General features: G+C 35.8%; 4 protein-coding genes across 6 annotated transcripts in view; 2 read left to right on the forward strand and 2 right to left on the reverse strand.

Annotated features, from left to right (window-relative positions):
- rhoq (ras homolog family member Q) overlaps positions 1-4,615 on the forward strand; it is a 17,228-nt gene extending 12,613 nt beyond the window's left edge. The window contains exons 4-5 of the mRNA XM_077200855.1: positions 2,797-2,892; positions 3,057-4,615. Of these exons, the coding sequence (XP_077056970.1) occupies positions 2,797-2,892; positions 3,057-3,212 (252 nt within the window). The 3' untranslated portion in view covers positions 3,213-4,615. The remainder of the gene's footprint in view (positions 1-2,796; positions 2,893-3,056) is intronic.
- Positions 3,493-24,882, reverse strand: pigf (phosphatidylinositol glycan anchor biosynthesis, class F). 3 transcript variants are annotated; one of them, XM_077200854.1, is made up of 8 exons: positions 24,692-24,882; positions 23,073-23,213; positions 10,529-10,628; positions 10,030-10,279; positions 8,797-8,888; positions 8,599-8,715; positions 6,893-7,001; positions 3,493-4,088 (listed from the first exon to the last, which is right to left on the reverse strand). In XM_077200854.1, exons 4-8 carry the CDS (start codon positions 10,255-10,257, stop codon positions 3,975-3,977), a joined length of 660 nt encoding a protein of 219 aa, XP_077056969.1. In that variant the 5' UTR covers positions 10,258-10,279; positions 10,529-10,628; positions 23,073-23,213; positions 24,692-24,882; the 3' UTR covers positions 3,493-3,974. The 3 variants fall into 3 exon arrangements, with proteins under 3 accessions (XP_077056969.1, XP_077056968.1, XP_077056967.1); XM_077200853.1 differs by lacking the exons at positions 23,073-23,213; positions 24,692-24,882 and adding an exon at positions 10,738-10,783; XM_077200852.1 differs by lacking the exons at positions 23,073-23,213; positions 24,692-24,882 and having other exon boundaries at positions 10,529-10,765.
- cript (cysteine-rich PDZ-binding protein) lies at positions 10,967-13,146 on the forward strand. The gene is made up of 5 exons (XM_077200851.1): positions 10,967-11,076; positions 11,380-11,445; positions 11,550-11,604; positions 11,908-12,011; positions 12,108-13,146. The coding sequence occupies exons 1-5, from the start codon at positions 11,061-11,063 to the stop codon at positions 12,170-12,172; spliced, it is 306 nt and encodes a 101-aa protein (XP_077056966.1). The 5' UTR covers positions 10,967-11,060; the 3' UTR covers positions 12,173-13,146.
- Positions 13,184-18,362, reverse strand: gch2 (GTP cyclohydrolase 2). The gene is made up of 6 exons (XM_077200850.1): positions 17,777-18,362; positions 16,768-16,877; positions 16,481-16,536; positions 15,770-15,801; positions 14,264-14,348; positions 13,184-14,005 (listed from the first exon to the last, which is right to left on the reverse strand). The coding sequence occupies exons 1-6, from the start codon at positions 18,081-18,083 to the stop codon at positions 13,873-13,875; spliced, it is 723 nt and encodes a 240-aa protein (XP_077056965.1). The 5' UTR covers positions 18,084-18,362; the 3' UTR covers positions 13,184-13,872.

Here is a 24,882-nt window from a genome sequence, read left to right on the forward strand (position 1 = left end):
TGAAACGGTGCACAAATTTGTAACAAAAACATTTGGAACACTAGTATGCTACAGTGTTGCTATATTGGTGTCCTGTTAAGTTATCATCTTGACCCAAGTTTAAATCCTGTCTGACAAGTGTGCTTCCCAATAACACATTCCGCAATGAAAGCACATTCATTCAGTAGGTGAAGAGTGGCTGTTCGAACGCATTCAACCACATGAGCGATTCCACTCCGAAAGCAATCCGGTTGAAATCGTTTTCGACTACTTCTGCAAATGGTCAAAAGTGGACAAGCTCCAAACATTTTATACCCCGTTTCCACCTGTATTTAGCGTCGTCCACTTGTGATCCGATCGACGTAAAAACATCTTAATACCAGATGGAAAACAGGGCCTTATGTAAAGCGATGTACTATATAGCAAGTCTCAAGTGCCTGATTTATTTATTTTTTGGGCAAAAATGTAAGTATATTATCACCTGACTCTTTATATAAATTTGTATATATGTCAAACTTTATCTGCATACATATAGTGCACTCGCTTACTATAGCAGGGATTGCTTGTATCATTGCAAAATGTAAACTATATTATCGCCCCGTTCTAATCTGCTAAAAACAAAGGCATGAATATAAATAAACATTACCAAACATTATCATGACTTTCTGTATTGTGAAAAGCGCTATATAAATAATTTTGACTTGACCTGGTATGGTATTATAGGAGGCACTGATAATTAAAATCTGATACCGATAAGCCTTCTTATTGGAATTCTTTATTCTAAAGTATTTTGTCTAAATAAATGTATAATACAAACCTAAAAAAATAAATAATTTTAAATGCTACAAGTGAATTTCAGCATCACAAAACTATAATGTACAATACTGTAAGAAATAGTAGTCTCAACCCAGATTCCACTCCAAAATATATTTTAGAGTAAGCTCATCCCCAAAATGGCTTAATTATCATAGAGATGAAGGAAGTGAAGTTATATTGTTTCTTCACCATTTGGGTTGATCACAGAGCAAATGGTCATTATCAATTGTAGAATGGGAATTGGTGTGAGACACAGAAAACCTTCTCAGACTATGGGGTGTTTCAACTTCATTAACATACAGACCACAGCTGTTACAACAGGAGCAACTTCATTTACATTAAGAGTGGTAAACTGTAACAGGATAAACGGTTGATATTTGGATGTTCTGGGTTCATTGTGACGCCGGTGAACCCAAGGTGCCCTGCCACTGCTATGCTGTAATAAACTTCCTTTTTGAAATCTTTGACGTCCACATAATTTTTTCTTACAGTACAGTATAAAATGCATATATTTTTGAGATTTGCTGAAGATTACATTTAACAATGTTATTAGATTTGTGTTTTCAAAGATTAACATTAGGTGAATGTTAAAATGGATGGTAAAAGGTAATCTAAACAAGCATGCAATTAAATATTCATTATCTATAGGTTATATTGTGCAGACCTAGTATACTATTCCAAAGATAGCACACACACATTGATTGTCTGGTTTTGTTCATTTTGTGTTGACTGTCAGAATTACTGATGCTACAGATATTTATGATCTGTGAGAATGCATTGTGGTTGTAACTAATGTGTGGTTATATTTGTGGTAATATTATGGATTGAACATAATTAATTGTGTGCTATCGTGCAAGGTTCGGTCATCAGGTGTTCATGACATATGGTCGATGAAATTGTTTTAACGGCTTATTATGATTTTTTTGGTAATTACTAAATCCCATGATGTATGTGTGTTGAGAGTGAGGATTTGTCATCAGCCTCAGTCCTCCCAGGTCATGTTTATTGCTGTGGGTTCCGTTCCCGTCTTAATCAGAACACAGAAATGAGATGAATACAGAATACAGCACAAATCGATACGAAAGGGGGCCAGAGAGAGTCACGGGAACAAGGACCCTGAACCAGGGCTACATAAGTAATTGAAATAAATCTGAAATCGCATTATAATTTAGTGAGCTGTATCAAATCACAAAGGCTGTGACTTGATTAAATAAATGTTTGCGCTGCATGTTTCAGAGTGACATGGGCAGCTCATTATGCAATATGCACCAACAGTCTTCTCATAATAAAGGGAAGCTTTAAGAGTTTTCTGACAAAAGAAAGTTTAATGTTTGAAAATGAAGAAATTAAGACTGCCATAAATATTAGTGTTGTAATTTAAAATAAAATTATTATATTCTTCTTAAATACTCGATTTTTTTAGTGAAATGTTGAGTAATACTTCTTACTTTAAGTTTTTTTTTTTTTTTGGTTCTCCTACTACTACTACTAATAGTAACTATTATAATTATCTAGCCATACTGATCCAAAAAATTGCAATTAGATTTATTTCCCCCTATATCATGCAACCCTACAAAGCTTTACTTCTGCTGATAACCAGCCAATGAACATTGACATTTAAAGGAAACCTTTAAATTTGTGTCCCATGTGTCTAATTGGAAGATGTGAAGGAAGTACAACGCTGTTTAGTGGTTTTGCTAATACCTCAGTGGATGTATGAAGAGCAGTTTTTTTTTGTGGAGAGTAGCTGGCAAAAACTCAAACTTAGATGAAGTGGAATTTTAATTAAAAACAGGGAAGGCGGAGACCCTCCTAGACAACTGCGGTGGTACTTTTTAGGTGAAAGGGGAAGTCTGTAGACGCATACCACCATCTGGTCTTGGGTTGAATTTCCTGAAGCCTTCTGCTCTAAAAATCTCATTCACCATCCTTGTACAGTTAACCCCTCACGTTGAGCCTACTTAACTGTAACTTTCTCTCCGTCTACTTTTTTGGTTGTAGATTGACCTACGGGATGACCCCAAAACTATTGCCAAGCTGAACGATGTTAAGGAGAAGCCCATTGTGACAGAACAGGGCCAGAAGCTAGCAAAGGAGGTGAGAATAAAAATGATACTTCCTATTTCTCAAGTTTAAAATAAAACTGAAACTTTGAAGCGAGAGAAAACTCAGATATGGGTAGAAAGGGAAAGTACAGCACATTGTCGTGATTTAAACAGTGAATGTGTAAAATGATGTCTCAATTTTCTATGCGTTTCCAGATTGGTGCCTGCTGTTATGTTGAATGCTCAGCACTGACACAGAAAGGTCTGAAAACTGTGTTCGACGAGGCCATTATAGCCATTCTGGCTCCTAAGAAAGGCGCGCTCAAACGAAGACTGGGCCCACGCTGCATCAACTGCTGCCTCATCACATGATACACCAGCTCAGGGGCGTCCAGGTGAAAGAACGCAAGGACTGATGGTGACCAATTGATAACCATCAAGATTACAATCTGACTTCTGAACTAAAGGAACGAGAACCAATGGACGCTGTGAAATATGAATGATGGTGCTGTACAGGCCAAGCTATGGGCAAATGACAAAGACACATTCTTCAGGGAGAAATGACACAAGAACACTAATCTTTGAAATGGGATACAAGGATAACAATGAAATTATTGGCTGAACGTACAAGCACAGAGAATAGACAATGAAAGAAATGTAAAGATGTCTGAGACACCCTTTTTATTGGCTAAGAACAATCGAACTGTATTTCCGTGTCTGGCTCAGCGAGCACGAGTACGAAACCCAGACAAGCCTAAACAGCACAACCAAACCCTTCGGTCATTTACAGAAGTAAGACTTTATTTAACTTCAAAAAGGGAAACTCAGCATCTCAATTTGGGTTGCAAAACCGTTGCTTTTTACAAAATGTCTCAAGACAGAACTGGCTTTATTTACAAGAAAGAGAGGAATTATCAAATAAATATACTGCCATTATGAGCTTACAACAAATTAAATATCTATTCGAAAAAAAAAAAACATAAAAAACCACTTTTGATTTGTATTGTTGTAAATGTGACAGTCATTTTTCTTTGATTTGGAGCACACACTGGGATGAACAGTCGTTTTTTACTCTAGCCTGGATCTTTTTCTCTGTCAAGTTTCTGGTGGCCTGTGAGTGTGTCCTTCGTTTCCTCACTTAAGCTTGTAGGTGAGCTGCTTGCGATGGCAGTGGATCCAGACCGGGGCAGCGACAAGGCCAGTCAGAAATCCCGTAGTTGCCCCGAGGGTACAGGAAATGGGCCAAACCTGCACAGAGGAGCCACAAAAACGAAGAGATCAAAACTTTCATATTGCAGGAGCACAAGTGACTGACTGCAAATTCTACAGATTCACTGTGGTGTTTTACCAACCAAATTTTTGTATTTGAGACTGCTTTCTTCCTCTTTCTTTTTTTAACATAGAGTTTTGAGCGTTACGTATTGGTGGCCTTGCCTCTCAGGTCTGTGCCGACTGCTTTGCATTTTGAATTTTTGCTTCATATGATCAAGGTGATCTTCTTTTTAATGATTTTCCTGCAGTCCATGCAAATATGTGGAGTGGTCTGAGTGGTCTTTAAAGCTTCCAGCACATTGTGAGCAACAAAAACAATGTCTTTATAAACAATAGATATATGGAATGCAAATCTAAAAATCAAAAGGCACAATGGTTTTATGAGTGCACCTAATTCAAGATTAAAAACTTGCTGTTGATGCCAAATATGCAGTGGATATACAAAATGTAAATTTAATGACTTGCCGCAAAATGCTTACTGACTATAAAAAAAGTTTTTCTAATATTTTGTCTCTTGTTTTAAGTCTTGTTGCTTCTTCATATATATTTGAATACCTTATTGCAGTCTTGCCCATAGACATTTTAAAATATGCAATTCTTTTTATGTTATATTAACTTGAAGAAAGTACTATTATACTAGTTAAGGGACAACAAATATTTTAACAGAACTAAATACACTACCATTAAAAAGTGTGAGGTCAATAAGGTTTTTGAAAAGTCTCTTATACTCACCAAGGCTGCATTTAATTAATCAAAAATATTGTAAAACAGTAATATTGTGAAATATTATTACTATTTAAAATAACTTGTTTCTATTTTTATTATATTTTAAAATGTAATTCATTCCTGTAATACAAAGCTGAATTTTCAGCATCATTAATCCAGTCTTCAGTGTCACATGATCCTTCAGAAATCATTCTAATATGATGATTTGGAGCTCAAGGAACATTTCTTAATGTTGTCAGTATTGAAAACAGCTGTGCTGCTTTTGTTTTTGGTTGTTTGTTTGTGGGAAACCACAAATATTTTTGTGATTCTTTATGTATAGAAAGTTCAAAAGAATAGCATTTAAATGAAATAGAACTTGTCGATTTCGAACGAATCCTTTTTAAATAGAAGCATTCATTTCCCCAATGGACCATAACAATTTTGAATAGTGTGTGTATATTCATATTTTAAAACGCACACGTTTGTTTTACTATATTAGTGAGGACACTGCATAGACTTCCACTGATTTTATATCAGGCTAATATTCTCTATGGCCTAACCAATCCGCTACCCTAAACCTACCTATCACAGAAACATACGCAAAACACTACATTTAAATAGAAACATGTTTTGGCAGATTTATAAGCCTTTTTAACTAGTAAGGACCAATAAAATGTCCTCACTAGTCAGTTGTCAAAAAAATGTACTATATAAGTACATAATAACATTTGTCCCTCATAAGTATAGCCAAATATCTTCACAAATTTATGTGATAGAAAAATAGCAACAAAATATTTGATAAACACTATCCATCCTTTTCTTGCCCTCTTTTGTCTTTTTACAGAGAGTGAGATTTCTTCGCTTTATACATGGTCCCTTCATAAATGACTGAAGATATGAAGAGAGGCTCAGAATTAAAAAAATGTCAGCAAGATTGATTATTCAATTATCTCAAGACTATGATGATATGGGTTGCAATATATAGTGTCATGGCAATGAGAAGGAGCGAGTCTGTGCGAAAGCATCTGTATTCAACCACCCCAGAGTTTCTCATTAGCTCACAATCCCATCATCATGTGTTTAGGAATCATCAGTGAGTCTACGCCAACCTCACTCGCATAATGAGTCATTCTCATCTCTCTGGCCTCGTCTAGACATCTGTGTGTATAGAGCGTGTCAAAAAGCACACGTGGGAGACTTCAGCGTGACATTTTGAGGGCAAAACGAGGGCAAACACTGGCCTCTGATCAATGTCTGTACAACACATGAATAATTGAAGTACCAGCAGAGCCCTTCTATGCTTTGAGAACATTACATTTTTATGAAGATTGGTTCATTCCCAACAAAACCTGTTTATGGCTGTCCTGCACGATTGGTTGAGGAATGTCTATGTTGTCTAAAAAGGCTCTCTGTGTTAACAACACATTATTTGTTTTCCATTTGACAATGATCTTTAGTATAATGCAATACTGAGATAAATGTCCTTTAATAAAGATATAGATGTGATTGTGTTCTAAAAGAAAGCAAGTTTAATTTGTCTGAATAAAAAAAAATGTTATTATGTTTTTTGCCCGTTTAATCAAAATCAATAGGGTTTGATTTTCAATGGGGGCTTATTTTATCTGCAATTAATTGCATGCATTATAACAGCATAGGCAGCATAAACATAAGTAAAGCAAGACCAAAATATTTACAAAGCAAAATGATTTCTCTGGCATGTTCCTCCTTTCTAAATTTTAAAAACAAGGAACCCTGTACTGCAATTCTGCTGCCACGGCAGAAATCTGCTCTCAGCACTGAGCATAACTATGAGTTATAGCACTCATTAAGCGACAAAGTTTGCAGTGGTTTTTGCTTTACTAGCCAAATTTAATGGAGAGGAACATGAAATGATCAGGGGGAAGAGAGATGCATTGGGATGTGTTGCAGGCCAGACTCAAACCAGCATTACCTACTTAACAACCATGTCTCAATGAGCCAGAAGCATGTGCATTAATTGCTAAATGGCATATTTCTTTTAAAATGACTGGAATTTCTGAGACCAGTTGCAATTGTATCATCATCACACTAACCTGCCATGGTCTGTCCCAGTCGAGAGGAATAGGGAAAGCTCCCAGCCAGGCCCCAATCACACAACAGCCAGTGGTAATCTGAAGAGAGGTGTCCCACACTGACATCGCCCTGAAAATGACACATGCTTACATTTACATTTATTCATTTAGCTGACGCTTTTATCCAAAGCGACTTACAATTGCTATATTTCAGAGGTCGCACGCCTCTGGAGGAACTAGGGGTTAAGTGTCTTGCTCAGGGACACATTGGTGTCTCACAGTGGATTCGAACCCGGGTCTCTCACACCAAAGGCATGTGTCTTATCCAGATGCTTATAACATTGCTGCTATTGCTAACAAATGAAAATGAATACAGCTCAAATGTTGCTCATGAATACAGCAAACTAACCATATATCAAAAGAAGCAGTGTTTATATGAACATAAGTTTGGAGTCAGTGCGTTTCTTTTTTCTTTTTTTTTTGTAAAGAAATGAATACTTTTATTCGATCAGAAGTGAGAGCAAAGACTTCTATGTTGTTCCAAAAAATAAATATTTCAAATAAATGCTGTTTTTTTGTTTGTTTGTTTTTTAACTTTTAAGCCATCAAAGAATCTTGAAAAAAATTGTTTCATGGTGTTACTTTGTATTGTAAAAATATTTCACAATATTAAGGTTTTACTGTATCAAATACAGAACATTAAATTGACCACTTTAGCTTAAAATACCTTATGTAGGTTATAAAATATGAAGCTTTTTGGCTGTTATACAGTGTAGTGATGTAGGATACAAGAGGACTATGAATGTTCGATGAAAACAGATAGTGTGCACAACTGCATATTTACATCTGAGAGATAAAGTTCCTGCAGCGTTTAAGCAGAGATACTGCAGCTGTACAAACACAGTATCTCTGACTATCGTACCATTGGAAACATCTCTAAATTATAGTACAAACGTTCAGTGGTCTTGTTTCAAAACACTTCAGTCAATGTGAAGCTATAGTTCATTTAAGGAAAAATGTTACAGAGAAGCTTTAACAATATTATTAATTAAAGCTGCAGTCCATAACTTTTGGCACTCTAGCGGTTAATAAACAGAACCGCATGCGTCTTGCGGAAGAATATTGAAGCCAGAGCTACTTATCTCTGTTTATGTCTATGATGAGTCACGCAGGTACTGGGCTACTCCGCAGCGGTACGAGCCGAACCAGTCTAAAATAGTATGAATATAAACACTTATAGGAGTACCGTAGTGATTCAGGATAAGAAAAAAAAACAAGGTTTAGAAAATGGATTCATGATATACTCGTAACTCGCTCATTATATACATTTTGTACATTTTGAACATGCAGCTTTAAACGCTAAATTATATACAGTTCGAAAAAGGTAAAGGACCAGACCCCGCTCAGGATTTCCTCTGAAAGCATTAAGAGACACTCAACTAACTCTAGTTGCTCATAAATGGGAATTGAGGCATTGTGATTGCCATTTCAAAATGGTTTTGCATCATTTACTTTATATTGAAGGCGTTCATCCAACAATAATCCCTTATCTGTGAAACTCAATTAGATCTGTTGCACCCATTTGTCAAAGTTGGCCAAGGTCTCCATCTAGTGGATTAAAGCCACTCAAACAATAACACAAACTGCTCAGCAAAGCCTCTTCCACACTGCAAAAGAAGCAAGCAGTTATTCAAGTGATTTATATAGACAGTTTATCCTGCATTTACCCATCTCTGCTGAAAACCCGGATCCATGCCTGTACATTAGGGCCCAGTATGCAGAGACATCTCAATGTAGTGAGTGTGGACAGCAGCACTGCCAGAGAAAACGTCTCCAGGGCAGACCTACAACATGAAATGTGACTTATACATCTGGTATTTCACATTTCTGGACACAAAACAAACAAACAAACATGTAATACTTACTCGAGCAGAGGTGCGCCGTACATTACCACCACAGAATGAAAAAAGAGGCATGACAGTAGAAAGTACAGACAGGATCTGGACAATCTGTTGATCTGTGAATGAAATAACAAATGAAACTTTAGTCACCATGAAATCAAAAATGACATCTCTTGTTTTTATGGAATACTGCAGTATTTATTATAAATGATTCATCCATGCACATTATTTTTTTTTAAATAACTTCTCCCTCTTGCAGCGTCATCTCTTCTCTTCTTTGATGACGTGTTTACTAGCATGAGGGTGGGACAAACTGTCACTCACATGAGATCATAGCAAAAGCAAGCAACAAATCAAATCAAATTTATTTATATAGCACAATTCATCCATCAATGTAATTCAATGTGCTTCACAATGAAAATTAATTTAAAAAAAACAAGTAAAAACATCATAATAAAATACAAGCTACAAACAGACACAAAAAAGATTATAAAGATTTTTTTTTTTTAAATGATAAAAAGAAATAAGAAACTTTGAGGCTGAACAGTATAGCTAGATTTAAGAGCTCAGTCATAAGCACGCAAGAAATTAAATGTTTTCACAATTCAACAACAATCCAATCTATTCCCAATGGACAAAATCAAGTCCCAGCGTAGATTTTTTTCTTGTTCAAGAAGCCGTTTCACACTTATATACCGGTACATCACAATAGAGTGGTGCAGGGATGGTGTCAACAACCAGAAGAATAATTCGCCACTGGTTCCCTCGAGATTTTCCTATAGGGTTTTTCAATTTATGAGTAAAAAAAGGTCTGTGGTAAACATAAGTTGACAATAATTGGACATTTTGTTCTAGAACTTAAATAACACACACTGTTACGTACCACACACTCAAAGCAACCGAAAGTAACATACTGATAATGCACATTTTGAAGCTGTAATGTTCCTATTAAGTACCTAGATAAGAAGTTTGAGTGCGTTTAATTTTTCGTTGTAGAACAAAACGTCCAAGTATCGTCATCTTATGTTTACTGCAGACATTATTTTACTCATAAATTGAAAAACCCCATTATAAAAACCCATCTTGAGGGAACCATATGCGAATTAATCTTAATCGGGTTTTGACATCATCCCTGCACCACCCTACAGGGAAGAAAAGACTATCACAATTTCCATTTTATGCTGACTTTAATGCTTATTCTATTTAGTCATCAATCATGTTTGCATATCATTGGAAAATGTTCTGCCCCAACTCTACCTTGTAGCTCAATGTGTTTTTCTTCGTTGGTGGGCTGATGCCAAGAAGCCAAAACACTGCAATGTTGACCACAGCAACAGATCCAGCCACACAATACAGCCAAACCATGTGGGTCCCATAAACAGAGAAGTTTTCCAAAAACACAGCAGGCATCACAGTAGCCATGAAGATGGAGGAGGCAATAATGGCATGAGCAGATGCCATGCCCCTGATCTCAACATCCCACATTATGGAAGTTATATGGAGGTACCTGTTAAAGAATAATGAAAGTAAATGAATGGGAGGAATGAACAATTGCAAAAGAAATGTTAAAGCAATTTGCGTGTCTTTCAAAATATTTTCAAATAAGGTCAAAGAAAGGACACGAAAGACAAATAAGAGTCCAACGCGATAATGAGGCTGGCAATAAAAGCATAATTTCCAGGAAATGTTAGAAAAGCAAGGACACTATTGCATACAACTAAAACGAGGGGTTAATTCAATGATTAATTCAACTTACTTTGAAGTAAAGACTGACCAGTGAAGTGTTGCGTCTGCCTTCCCTGGTTATAACTTATAATGAACTTCTAAACTAATGGATCACCAGATTCCTCCACCACCTGAACAATTTGAACAAAGTTCAAGTTTTACCTTTCTAGAATGAATGCCATAAGACTGCAAATAAATGTGAACAGTTTATTTACAAAACATGATTCCCGTGTAACCTACTTCCGGGAAAATGAAGTCACCAGCAATCAAAACATTCCCAAAAAACATACTACTCAAAACCATAATAAAATGTTCTAATAATAAAAATAATTGAACAAATAATACTTTATTGTTGTTATTATTATTATTATTATTGGATCAACATTTTACACTATTTTACTTGATTCTTGCTACTAAAGCATCTAACGTTAGATGAATTAGCGTTTGTCGGGACTTTTATTTTGACAATACTTCATGATACGTCACTGAAGACTACGCAGTGTGTCTAGCTTCATTTTTTACATCTGGGAGTATCTAGACGTGATAGCTACGATTTTGTGAAGATGGTTTGCGAGAAGTGTAAGTAGTTACATTGTAAATCATATTGGGAATCAAATTATTATTTACTTTAAACCAATATGTCTAAGTGAGTCAATAATATTGTGATTCGTATGTATTCAGTAGCTTTAGGTCGCTAGCAAGATCACAGTAAGTTAGCTAGAGAATTCTCAGAAACAAAACAATCCACAGTGTAATTAACGACCGTCGCCTGTTGTTCGCCTTTATCTCGACGATGATAATTTAAATGTGCGTAGTACTGACGTAAATAAAAAGTGTGGGGTGTTTGACGGAATTAATCATGTTTTGATGTCCCCACCGCAGGCGAGAAGAAACTGGGGCGAGTCATTACTCCTGATACCTGGAAAGATGGAGCTAGAAACACAACAGGTGACGTTAAGTTGGATTAAAGCTTGGATAAAGCTACCCATTTGTATTGTTGTGTTTAACCTTCGTCAACTCTGGATACTAACATATAATAGTTTTTATTTCAGAGAGTGGTGGTCGAAAGCTTAATGAAAATAAAATGCTGACATCAAAAAAAGCCAGGTGAGATGCTTTAAATATGTCATACTTAAACATTATAGTATTGTAGTGCATTTAAAGTCATCATGAAATCAAAATAGATTTCTTATTTATTATATGGAATACAGTTGTTGGAAGATTGCACAGCGATCCATTCAATTCTCAATGGTCAAAATCAAGCCCCGTCCTACATTTTATTTTCTTCTTCGAGAAGCTGTTTCACTCAGATATACGTTACAATAGGGAAGAAAATACGTCCATTCTTCATGTCAACTTCAAATGCGAGTTATGATGAACATAGTAAAAATATGTATGCTATTTTGACAGGTTTGATCCCTATGGCAAATCTGGATTTGCCACTTGCAGAATATGCAAAAGCTCGGTCCATCAGTCTGGTTCACACTACTGCCAGGGATGTGCTTACAAGAAAGGTGAGATGCTTAGATGCTCTTTAGTTTCCGCCACAAATATATTTATATATATATATATACATATATTCTCACCAGCTCTCTCTTTCTACTTTGCAGGAATTTGTGCCATGTGTGGGAAGAAGGTTATTGACACCAAGAACTACAAACAGACCTCAGTTTGATTTATTCTCTCTTGCTGGAGATTTTATGTTTAGCTGAGAAGGGGACGTTCGTGGATGATTATGTTGGCTCTACTACGTGTTGAGAATGATCATTTAGGTTCACAAAAGAGTTTAATTTGCAGCGTTTTATGGCAAAGTGCTGTGAAAGGAGTGTACTGGATCATGACTGTATTTATATGAAAATATGTCAGTGGTATTTTTCTCTCACTTATCCTTAGAGCAATATATTGGCTTGCACTGTTTGGACAATGTAGATGCCTTCTTTAAGTATATTTACTGTAGAATATTTTTTTGTAAATATTCTCGTTCATTTTTTTTTAGTAAATAATTTATCATTTTAATACTACCAAGCAAATTATGAAAAAAGAAAATCTGTTCTCTTCATGGCAATTTATCGCCCTTTTAGTCTTAGTCATCGGACCTTACCAAACTCTAGGCTTTTACTTTTAAATGTCATCTCTTCCCCCAATTACGAAAATATATAGATATCTATTTAGTTTAAAGCGCTATTTTTTTTCTACTGTTTTCAAGGCAGTGTCACTACTGCAGAATCTAATGTAAATATGAAACAAGTAGACAGACAGTGACATGCCAATATTAGACAGCTACAAGCTCTGTGTACAGTAATGTTTATAGCCTGTTTCCACGTATTGTCCCGCCATTGGTTCTTTTTGTGAACACCGTTACAGATGTTTTCTGGAAATCTGTTTGTTGTTTCCTTTTTCAGTGATCATTTGGAATTACATAAGTTTTGAATTTCTTTTAATGTCTCTTGAACCCACATACTTAATAGGATTTGTAGACAGTAACTGTTGCAAATGCTCTTACACTGTTAATTTTGCTTTATTTTAAGTGCAAGGCGGCACAACATAGCAATACTGTATAATATCATTCCCTTATTATTAATTAAATTAAGAATTGACACCTGTACCAATGTGAGACTTTTTACCTCTGTAAATAAAATTGTGACAACATCTTTCAGAAATAAGTCTTTTGCATAAGAAAGAGTAATGCATTTCATAATGGTGCTTTAATGTTTTAGTATAGTTGACATCTGTTTTGTTGTATACAATTCAGACAAATATATTATGTAAAAAAAATGGCAATATTCCAATGTCAATACTGGTTACTTCTAACCACATACAAATGACTCCTCAGATACATCATATAGAACCTTTCATTAACTTATATAACAATAAATCATGTTGGCTTTTGACTCTTTGAATATGATTTAATCAGAGTACATGACAAAATGTGACGTGTTTGTTTTTTTAAAAGTTCTATACAAATTAGTTATAGCATCTTCATTTTGCCAAAAAAATTAATAAGGTTAGACAAGTATCTGAGGCAATATGTTAATTTAGTAATTGTTAATCAGTAAGATAATAGAAATGACTCCTACATAATTCTATCAGTTTTAAGGCAGCCGTGTGAATGATTCAATGGCAGGTCTTTTTTAAAAAAAAAAAAGAAGTACTACATGTAGAAACACTGATCCTTCAGTATTCACATTTTATATTTCAATATATGCAAACTGAGTTTCAGCTGTTGGCGATACAGCTGTGTCTCAGTAGCTGGTGGACAGATCTAACGCTCTGGCTCAGTGAGATTCTCTTAGCACCATGGAGGGTTTCAAACGTAGAGAATAATCATTGACCTTTTTGACTGTAAACACACGGAGTTGGCGCAGGTAAGTGTGATCACTTTGCACTTTTTGTCAGGGCGAGGAACTCCTCTCGGGCCTTCGGGTCCTCTCTGAATACACCCAGCATGGTACTGGTCACTGTACGGCTGTTCATCTTCTGCACTCCACGCATGACCATGCACATGTGACTACAACAACAAACATCCATTCAGGTCACAAATAATGTTTGAAATACAAATTTTCATGCTCAGTGAAACATCCATTCAGGTCACAAATAACAATTCATAATTCATTAACCGTGACAGTCACTGTTAAGCAGAAGCTGAATGAAAGTACAGTATTCTGAGCTTTGAAGTTACACAATATTAGATAATATAACATCTAATAATTGTACATAATCTGACTGAATGTTTTGTAAGACAGTGTTTTGTCTTTCAAATACTTACGCTGCCTCAATGACGACTGCCACACCGACAGGCTGCAAGGCCTCAGAGATTGCCATTGCTATTTGCTTTGTCAGGCGCTCTTGGACTGCAATAAGCAAAATTACGAGTAAAACACTGAGGAAGCAACACCATCATGTTTTGTTGTGGCGAGGAGAGTTGAGAGGCAGGATCTACAACAGCAGTTGTTTATTTAACTTTACAAAATGACAGAAACACAGGAGCACTGAATTAACAAAGAGATAGAGATAAACACAACCAGCTTAACATTAACATCGAACGGGCAGGGATGAACAGAAAGTGAGAGTGCGTCTCAATCAGCTCCCGAAGTTCAATAGTCAGGACACTGATCAGGGAGTCGGCCATTTTAAGGGCAATTGCAAAATCCTACCAGTGCACTGAAACATTCGCTCCTTAAAAACTCCCACAATGCACCGAGAAAACCAGGGAGCATCGATGCTCTCTACGTTCCCTTATCGGAAGTTCTGAAGCGCGAAACACATAATGATATGCGATAGATTTTATTTTTTTAAATACAAACCATTATTTGATTATATTCATGCATATACATCGCTAGACAGATAATAAACATAATCTAGCAAGCATTTATGATTTATTTACTGTAAATAACATACAAAAAATGTCAGGAAGATATCAGTTCTTCATAAATAACAGAAGTGCTGTTGTACAATGAGGACGCTTAGAGGACGCGGTCCTCGGTGCCCGAATTCATGTACACGATATACTGATTCACGACTTAGGGAAGCTAGGGAGCTGATTGAGACGCACACAAGGTCAACTAACAATGACAGGGAACACAGGAAAACAGGAAAGACCAAAACAAAACACAAATGAACTAACAGATGAGGGGCAGCATGGATTCCGTGGTAAAGTCTGAGATTAAGAGATGCTAGCATTGAAAATGTTATAGTGGATTATGTACAATATTTTTTTTAATCTAAGTAATGTTTCCAATACTATCATCCAAAAGTTATCAGTCTGTAAAATTGTCTCCTATGTCTCTTATGCTCACCAAGGCTTAATTTATATGATAAAAAATATGTATAGTACAGTAAAAACAGTACTATTGTGAAATATTACATGTTAAAATAACTGTTTTCAATTTTAAGATATTTTAAGATGTCATTTATTCATGTGATGGCAAAGCTGAATTCATCATTACTCCAGCTGTCAAAGTTCAGAAATCATTCTAAAATTCTGATTTGGTGATCAAGAAACATTATTTTTATTATTATTATTACCAATGTTGAAAACAGTGCCGATTAATATTTCTGTGGAAACCATGATCTATTTTGTCACGATTCTTTGATGAATTGAAAGTTCAAAAGAGAATTTATTTGAAATATAAATCTTTTGGAATATTACAAATGTCACTTTTGATCAATTTAACGCATCCTTGCTGAATAAAAGTATGCGTTTCTTAAAAAAAACAAAAAAAAATCTAATTATGTTTATTTTTTCATTTTGAAAGTATCTAGTGATAGTTACCTTGAAGTCTGCGACTGTAGATTTCAACAATCCTAAAGAGGGACAAAATCCATAATGTGCAAGTTAAAACACCAAAAATGTTGAACTTATCAAAATTTAATAGGTAGCTATATCCTTAAGTGCAAATAATGACAATATTAGCAGAATATTACTGTTTTTCAGTATGTATGTTGTAGTGTTTTTCTGACCCTCTTTCTCATAAGCAGTTTTCAATAAATATTGTTTCCTAAATTTATATATAACTATAGTGTTACTGGTAAATATTATAGAAAAGTTTGTGATAAAGTTAGTAATAGATATAAAGGCAGCTGTCTGTGTTTATTTTACTAAGGAAGCACTAAGCTTTTTTGTGAGGGCAGCAATGTTAATGGTTCCCACAACTACCCCACAGTAGAGGTGGGAGTTGAGGGGGATTTCCTCAGCGCCAGAGGTCAGCTAGTCTGGCGTTTTTCAGATGGGACAGGATACTGTGCTACTGGATCTAAGCTTCACGTGAATGGGCTGTGATAACAGAAGAACTCAGCCACTTGTAACTAATATGTTCTTTTTTTCTGTCCCACTCTGATGTGAGAACAAGGCCCTTTATCATCCGTCTGAGACTGGCACACTAAATTGTGTGTGTGTGTGTGTGTGTGTGTGTGTGTGTGTGTGTGTGTGTGTGTGTGTGTGTGTGTGTGTGTGTGTGTGTGTGTGTGTGTGTTAAATACTCACCTTGCAAGCTTACTGAGTCCAACAACCTTTTTACTAGGCAGATATCCTATGTGAACCTACAGATGAATTAACATAAAATAATTCATCAATTTATTTGTCATGTAATGCAGCTCAGTGAAAAGAACCCATTGACCTGGCAGCACTAAACACTCTCCCAGGCCAAGACAAATGCATCAGAGATCCTCTCATAACCCATAAAAACTGCCTAGCACTGCATCAAGCATAATATAACATGATGAACTAAGTGACTAAAAGCATTACAATCATTGATGGATAATGAGACATACCTTGCCAAAAAATGGTACTAGATGATGTTCACAAAGTGAAAACATGTCAATATCTTTCACAATAACTAGCTCCTCGTGGTCCTCATCAAAGATGGCATCATTAAGTATATCTGTAGAATATGAAAAAAATATATTCAAAAGTGAATTGCTTAAACACTTAACTTTGATGGTGTTTTGCTACCGGACACACATCATTTTCACATTAAAATTCTCTCATAAATCAGGTCAGTTCAGGAGAGAGGCAAAAATTAGGAACTACTGTAGTTTGTTTAAGTAGCCTTTAACACCAAATCAGAATATTGAAGTGGGTGCTTTCAGCATCTGTTGTTGACTAATTGAGCAATTCCAGAATGATGTATATGTAAATAATACAGGGCGGGATGTCATGTGAGTGACAGGTTGTCCCGCCCTCGCACAAGTAAACACCTCATCAGAGAATAGATGTCATTGCAAGAGGAAGGGGATGTTACTTTGATTAAAGATTACAAGGGCACATGAAATTTAAATAATAATGATAATACAAATATTAATGATAATAATAATAATAATAATGTGCACGGATAACACGTGGTCACTTTTTAATGCCATTAGCTGACGACATTGTCTTGTTGTTTTTTGTTAGTTTAGCAAAATCATCTGCTGAAGTCTATTGCAGATATAGATATTAATTCATGCGTATAACTGCTACATTTGCAGAAGCACAACAGTAAACCTGCTCTCGAATGTTCACGAACCGTTCCAATATGGCAGGCGGTTTACATATAAAGGCCCGTAGAAACAGCTGCTAATGAGCCATCTATGTAAATAAACTATGGTTCAAGCCGCTTAGCTGCTGTTGCTATAGTAACCTCCTATGGTGAAAGTGATTTTGAAGTCTGCTGTCTGCTGACAAACTTGAAATCTTACTTTGTGATTGCTAAAACGCTGCAAAGCAAAACGAAATCGTAGAAATCGAGTGAAATTTGTATAATACTTTCATTCTCTGAAGAAGAAAAAATAGCCTACTTACCATAGATGGTCTCGTGGTAGCCTTTGGTCAGGAACTGCATGGCCTTAGCTGCACGGAGTGGGGTTTTAAGAAGACCCTGTCGGTCAGTGTTCTCTCCCAGACCTCGCAGTATGGTTGTGTACGCCGCCTCCAGAGCAGGTAACCGCGACTCGTCCTCCGCCTCTTTCCGGGATGTCTCGTTTTTGTGCTGGACAGCGACTTTTTTCGTATCGACTGTCAGCTCGCTAAAGCCATTACGGCAGAGATACTCTGTGACAATTTTGCCATTGCTAAAACCGTTCAATTCTGCCGCCTTTTGGTACTCCATTGAATGTAATTTAAATTACTATTTAAAAGAGAATAAATTATTACTATTAATATGTAGGCTAATATAAAGAAAAAGTTTTGTCGTAAATGCAATAAGACGTCTATTCTTGGTCCTCAGGTAGGCCTATAGTCAGGAGATCGTCGTATGCTCTTGAGTTGAGATGCAGATGCAGATGCAGTCTAAAAGTCTCTCCCACTCAGCGTGGCATTTATAGGAGCCCTTCACTATCGCTGTGTCCAATTGAGCACGTCGGGATTTAGTGTGAGCACGCGCTCCGTTGTGTTTTACAAATGTCACACCCTTTTTATGTGGTGTAATTGAATAATGCGTTACAGTCATGCAAACGGCGGAAACTGATTCGTGATTTGCAAGTCTGAATGTAAAGACACAAATGAGCGTCAAACGTCAGAGCATATGACCTCACGTGCTCACTCATAAGCTAGACCCCCATAAGCTGTATAAGACATGTCAAATTCTTTGAAAGTTAAACAAAAAGCTTAACAATCATAATAAAAGTAGCGATAATAATAATTAGACCTAATACAGTTGTTGTTTGTTGTTGTTGTTGTTGTTAGTGTTGTCTTTGTTGTTGTGAAATATAATATAGCCTATTATATAATTTTCAATGGCATATTTAAAAGGCTCACACAAATAGACCTACACATATTTGGGACTTCCAATTGACATTTATTGTGTATGATAAATACACTTATGATATTTGATATCCTCTACCCCTAAATCTAAATCTATAACCATCAAACAAAACAATTTTCCACGTGCTCACTCATAAGCTAGACCCCCATATTAGACATGTCAAATTCTTTGAAAGTTAAAAAAAGCTTAACAATCATAATAAGAGTATAGCAATAATAAAAATGAGACCTAATACAGTGATTGTTGTGGTTAGTGTTGTCTTTGTTGTTGTGAAATATAGCCTATAATATAATTTTCAATGGCAATATTTAAAAGGCGCACACAAATAGACCTACACAAATTTTGGACTTCCAATTGACATCTATTGTGTATGAGCTTATGATATTTGATATCCTCTACCCCTAAATCTAAATCTAACCATCAAACAAAACAATTTTTCATATTAAAAAATATAATCATTATTTGTATGTTCATTAAGTCACAATTTCCTCACATTCCTTATAGTATCATTTGGTCAATTAAAATCCTGATCAAAGCATTCATCCATTGAAGAAAGTTTGGAAATCATATGACTGAAAATATTAAAAATGGTTATTCCTCATAGCAGCATATCCAAGACTGATCTCTGTGACAAAGCTCGTTTCCCCAAAAAAGGTCAGTTTTCTTATTTTTGCTTGAAATTTGATCATGTGAATGTCAGGCGTGGGCTGATAAGGTGATTTTAAAAAAAAATCTTGAGATTTACAGTGGGTTATATGACTGTATGCTGATAGACGTTTTTATTTCATTAAAAAACATGAAAGAATGAATTAATAAATTATTGAAAGCATGAACAATGAATGAATTATATGTATAAATTAACATGACTTTTTGGGAAATATGCAATTGTTACTTACAATGCTCCAGTATACTCAAATGAATTTGCTCAGAAAGTACAAAAGAACACAGAATCCAAGATTATATAACCAAAAGGAGATTACTCGTTTATGCAATGTACAAAAATAACCCAGCAGCTCCATTGCATTACTATATTGCGTCACCTGACCTTTTTCCCTTGTGATGATGATGAAGGGCTCTGGTAAATCTGGCCTCAAGAGGTGAAATGGAAAAGTGGCTGACTGACCAAAAGAATAATTTGTTCCTTGGAAAAACATCCATGCAAAAACATCACAATGGAATTCAAGGGATGAACAGTTGTAATAACATGTAATAACAATGTATTATGTGATGACTGCACAGAATGTAATAATTAACTTGGTATTGTTTTTCATTTAACAGTATACCTTTTTGTTGTCAAATAAATAAATACAATTAATATTCTCTTTTAAGTAAAGCCTAGGTGTCTTTGTCTTATGTAAACATAAGTATAATAATACAAATATGATAAATATATAGTAGTAGTAGTAGTAGTAGTAGTAATACAATTAATAATAATAATAACTTGGATATTTAAATCTGGTGCATTTAGTAGGTGGGTTATGATTTACATTTTAAAACTGTAAAGGAATACCAATGATTTTTATGTTTAATAATGATAACAATAATAATTGCAAGAATATTTAAATCCGGTGCATTAGTTTAAGACTTGATTTGGATTTTAAAAGTGTACTGTACAGGAATACAAATGTTTGTTGTTGTTGTTGTTGTTATTGTTGTTGTTGTTTTAAAAAGCTGTTACAGTTTTGACAATATGAACGTGTTTTGAGTTTATACTGTAATACATTTCTCATAATGTAAATGTTTTTATTACATTATGAGCTCAATATTTTATTACTTTTTGAGAAAATGATTACATTATGAATATTTTATTACATTAATAATGTGAGACTTATTACATTATGTGCTGTTATTACATTATATAACAAACTACAAATGCAGCTGTTTTTGGACATAATTACGTTTTATTTGTTATATGGCACACTTTGAAATTATGTGGTATAGTACAATTACATTTCAAATGTCTAACCATTTCAAAATGTTTCTGATTTGTGAAAGACACTAAGTGCAGATTAAGAGTCAAAAGAGTCGGCTCTCTTAGATGAGCTGAAAGGAAGGATCTGCAAGAGCCAGGATTCCCATCACAAGTGGCAAGGCCTTCTGCGTGCTCTGCTTAATGACCTGCTTTTGACGTTGTACAAGGGTTATGCTCTTATTTTAACACGCCTGACGTCATCAGTGTATGACAAGATCAAGATATCAGAGCATGGCATGAATTACACCATCCATACAAGTAGATCAAATAAGCCATGTTACTGTGGAGACCAGGCGAACAAAATACTTGCCCCTCAGGCTTTGTGGGCTGTGCATGACATATGTGCATGAACAGAGGAAGAGTTTCTAAGCAATTGATTTTTAAAAAAATCCTGGAAAGATTATGCATTTGTTGGGTTGATAGTACTTGATACATGTACATACTGCAAGACTTTGCCAAATTAATGATTTAACAGCTACATAAAACCCTTCTCTTTGTAAATTTAACAAAAGCTTGTCCAAACTGAAATTCTGATATTTTTAATAAATTCTCATATTCAAAAAAAATTAAATAATAAAAGCTCTAGGGTGAGCACAATAAAACTAGGAATACTGGTGTTATTTTAGTATAGTATATATAGTATTTATTCATATTTTGAATTTGCTTTAAATTTTAGAAATTTACATAATGTGCTTTAGCCATTTTTAGTAAATTTTTCTATTTTTATTTAGCTTTAAAAAAAATTACAGTTTTAGTACTTCAACTTATTTCAGTTAGTTTCCAAGTTCAAGTTTTTCATCTAATATTTATATTTTATTTTAGCTTTACTTTAATTTACAAAAAAAATTAACTTAAAGGTTGAAATGTGTTTTCAGGAAAATTATATTTTCATGTCATGAATGTGTTCTCAGTGAATATCGTTTCGTGGGCCATAATGGAAACAAAACAAAAACCAAGATCTATACCCTGTGTGAGAATTTGTTTCTGAAGTGAAAAGTATTAAAATGATAGGTCTCCATCCATCCATTTTCCAAACCGCTAGGGATGCTAAAACCTGCAGCGTCTCAGGCCATAAGCAGGGAAACACACTGGGTCAATAGCCATGAAAAGTCCATCACAGTGCAATTATAGTTATTTCTTATATTACATTTTAACTGGCCAGAATGATTCTATAAAACATGTTTGTGATGTACAAATAAACCGCAAGACACATGTAAGGCCATAAAAGAGATGTTGGAGTAGGAAAAGATATCTGTGCAAATCAGCGTGGAGAATTTCTTCATGCAGAGGACTTTCTTTATTTGCTGATGACGAGAGGAACGAAAGCTGTGTCGATCACGCTTGAGATACAGGCCATATGAGAAACCATGTGTTCTGAAACAGAAGCTTCCCTTCACAAGAACATGCAGAACAAGCTACGTTCAGCACGTGATACAGGTCAAAAGTAAAACTGTATGCCTTTAAAAAGTGAAGAAAAAAAATTAAACCATATCATTCCAAACCTGTATGACTATTTCTTCTGTTGAACTTAAAGAGGAAATTTGAAGAATATCATGGTCATTCTTCAGTGAATGTATAGGCTACTACTGTTTGATGCTACTAAATGTTTGAGGTCAGTAAGAAATTAATACTTTTATTGAGGATGCATTCATTTGATGAAAAGTGACATTAAAGATTATTACAATGTATATATATATATTTTGAAACTTTCTATTCATCAAAGAAGAAAAAGCATTGTGGTTTCCAAGAAAATGTCAAGCCCAACTGTTTTCAACATTGATAATAATAAGATATCCTGAGCACCAAATCACCATACTATCCAACGCTATCTCACGACCCATTCGTACGAATTTGTACTAGTGATTAAAAAGTGGCTAATTCGTATGAATAGCCACCTCGTAAAATTCGTACGAATTGCCTTGAGATCGGGCTGTACTGTCATGATTTCTGAAGGATCACGTGACACTAAAAAATTAATTTAGAGTAATTAAAGAGTAATTGAGCTTTGTCATCACAGGAATAAACAACCTTTTAAAATAAAGTACTGTGCAGAAGTCTTAGCCATGTTAGTATTTTAACACAATAAAAAGTGTTTAAGCCATATATTTATCAGTTTACATTTCCAATTCCTTTTGCCATTAATTGTAATAATCCAGTGAGATTTTTGCATGCACAAGGAGTCTGACAACAGCTGGTATGCTCCACACAGAGATCTGATCTCACTGTCATCGATTAAACCATGACATCAGCACAGACCCTACAACCTGCAACAGCTGTCACCACTCATTAAGGACTCCTACACATACTCAACCATGTCATCCTCAGTTTGTCTGGTCTAATCAATCACCTGTGTATGGACTTACCTGAATCTCTCTGCATCAGTGTTTACCTGCCATCATCGCACCATCCTTTCCTCAAGAAGGCACAATCAGTCCTGTCGGACCCAAGTCACCCCCTGAACAGCTGCTTCATTTTGTTGCCGTCGGCCCGCAGAATCAGTCTGCCTAAATGCAGGACAAACAGACACAAAAACTCTTTGCTATAAACCCTGCTGCTATAGTTTTTTTTAATTAAGTCAATGTGAGTTGTGGACTTCTGTGTAGTATGTATTTACTTTGTTTCTTACTGGCTGTTTTTTTGTATAACCTGTGTGTTATTTATGTCACATGCTGCTGCACAACGAATTACCCCCCGGGGAAAATAAAGACTCCATGAACCTTGAACCTTGAACATCTAACCTGTTTGCAGATCTGGTCCAACAGCTTCGTTTGTCACTACAAACATTCTTTACCACATTCACTTGCCAGTCCCATGGCCCAACCATCGACATTCTCAGGCGTGGCAATTTTTTCTTAGGTTTCTTTCTTCAGTGTTCCCTGTATTTCGAGATTCAGCCCCAATAGTTCCATACCAAACGAGCAAACATAGCTTTTATCATTTCCCTACTTACTGGTTAAGGATTACAATGGGCAAAATTGATCTGAGACCAAAATGGTTCCATAATGAACTCATTAACAAACTTTACTGATCATTTCAAGGAAGTGTTTGGTCAATCGGATAATGCTCTCTCAGTGCATGATCAACTATTTCATGTGAAACAGGGAAATTCGCTCTCCATTTCAGAACGCTTGCTGCTGCCAGTGAGTGGAACAAAGCTGCACTCATCATGGCATATCGTCAAGTTTTCAAGCCCTATCAGAGACTGCAACCTGCCATCTAAGATGACGCTATGTGGCTCATCATCGCCTCCAGCACCAGAACCAATGCTAATTTAATCTTACCATCTGTCTCAATCTGAATGCCAACAACGCATCAGTAACCATCTGTGTTTGTAGTGTGGAGCTAAGGGTCATCTCATCTCGAACTGTCCCATTTGTCCTCCCCATCCCGGTTGAGTACCATTCAGCTACCACCAATAACTTCCTCTCTCACAAAAAACTACAGTATCAGGGATTATCCCTCGTTATTCCACAACAGCTCAGGCCCTAATTGACTCGGGCTCCGCCGGAAACTTAATCACAAAAGAGCTTCAAATCAGAGAGAGTCTCCACCTCGAGGAAATCCCCTTCCAGAAAAAAAAGCACGATCTTGGGTAAGCCCCTGCAGATGAGGAATGATCACTCCCTGGACATCCACTCTCACTCTAAATGTTGGTGTACTTCATCAAGAAGAGATTTCTTTCTGGTGCTGAAGGGCTTCGCCACTGACATCATCCTGGAACACCTGTGGATGCTCAATGGGAGAAATCTTATCTTGGAGTCCACATTGTTTCAAGAATTGCTTCTAGCTTCCTCAACCAACTAATACAGCCATAACTGTGACCATCCATGACCATCGAGAGTCCTGTACTAGAATCCCAACCAGAGGTTTCAGAGGAATATAGGGGATTCCAGGATGCAATTCAGTAAACAAACTGTAACCAAACTTCCATCTCATCGGTCATAAAGCTGTGCCATCGAGCTGCTGCCTGGGGCCAACTTACCTAGAGGTAAAATATATCCACTTTATATCCTTGAGCAGAATGCCATGGAGAAGTACTTCAAGTCGGCTCTTCGTCAAGATTTCATCCGTCCTTTAATCTCACCTGCCGCTTCAATCTTCTACTTTGTGGCCAAAAATGACAGAGGCTTGAGAACCAGTATCGACTTCAGAGCTCTCAACACTCAAACTGTC

Source organism: Siphateles boraxobius, unplaced genomic scaffold (assembly GCF_051911475.1).
Source record: "Siphateles boraxobius isolate OS27281-9 unplaced genomic scaffold, OSU_SipBor_1 46, whole genome shotgun sequence".
NCBI classification, from domain to species: Eukaryota; Metazoa; Chordata; class Actinopteri; order Cypriniformes; family Leuciscidae; genus Siphateles; species Siphateles boraxobius.

Bases quoted from the DNA above. Each gene is read 5' to 3' on its own strand.
- pigf (XM_077200854.1), bottom strand. From the start codon at position 10,257: ATGTGGGATGTTGAGATCAGGGGCATGGCATCTGCTCATGCCATTATT. The intron at 8,889-10,029 runs GTAGAGTTGGGG...TTTCATTCACAG, and splicing joins AAAACACATTGAGCTACAAG to ATCAACAGATTGTCCAGATC. The intron at 4,089-6,892 runs GTTAGTGTGATG...TCCTCTGTGCAG, and splicing joins ACTGGGACAGACCATGGCAG to GTTTGGCCCATTTCCTGTAC.
- cript (XM_077200851.1), top strand. The intron at 11,446-11,549 runs GTGACGTTAAGT...TTTTTATTTCAG, and splicing joins TGGAGCTAGAAACACAACAG to AGAGTGGTGGTCGAAAGCTT. The intron at 12,012-12,107 runs GTGAGATGCTTA...TCTACTTTGCAG, and splicing joins GGGATGTGCTTACAAGAAAG to GAATTTGTGCCATGTGTGGG.
- gch2 (XM_077200850.1), bottom strand. From the start codon at position 18,083: ATGGAGTACCAAAAGGCGGCAGAATTGAACGGTTTTAGCAATGGCAAA. The intron at 16,878-17,776 runs GTAAGTAGGCTA...CATATTCTACAG, and splicing joins CTACCACGAGACCATCTATG to ATATACTTAATGATGCCATC. The intron at 15,802-16,480 runs GTGAGTATTTAA...GTCCCTCTTTAG, and splicing joins GGACTCAGTAAGCTTGCAAG to GATTGTTGAAATCTACAGTC.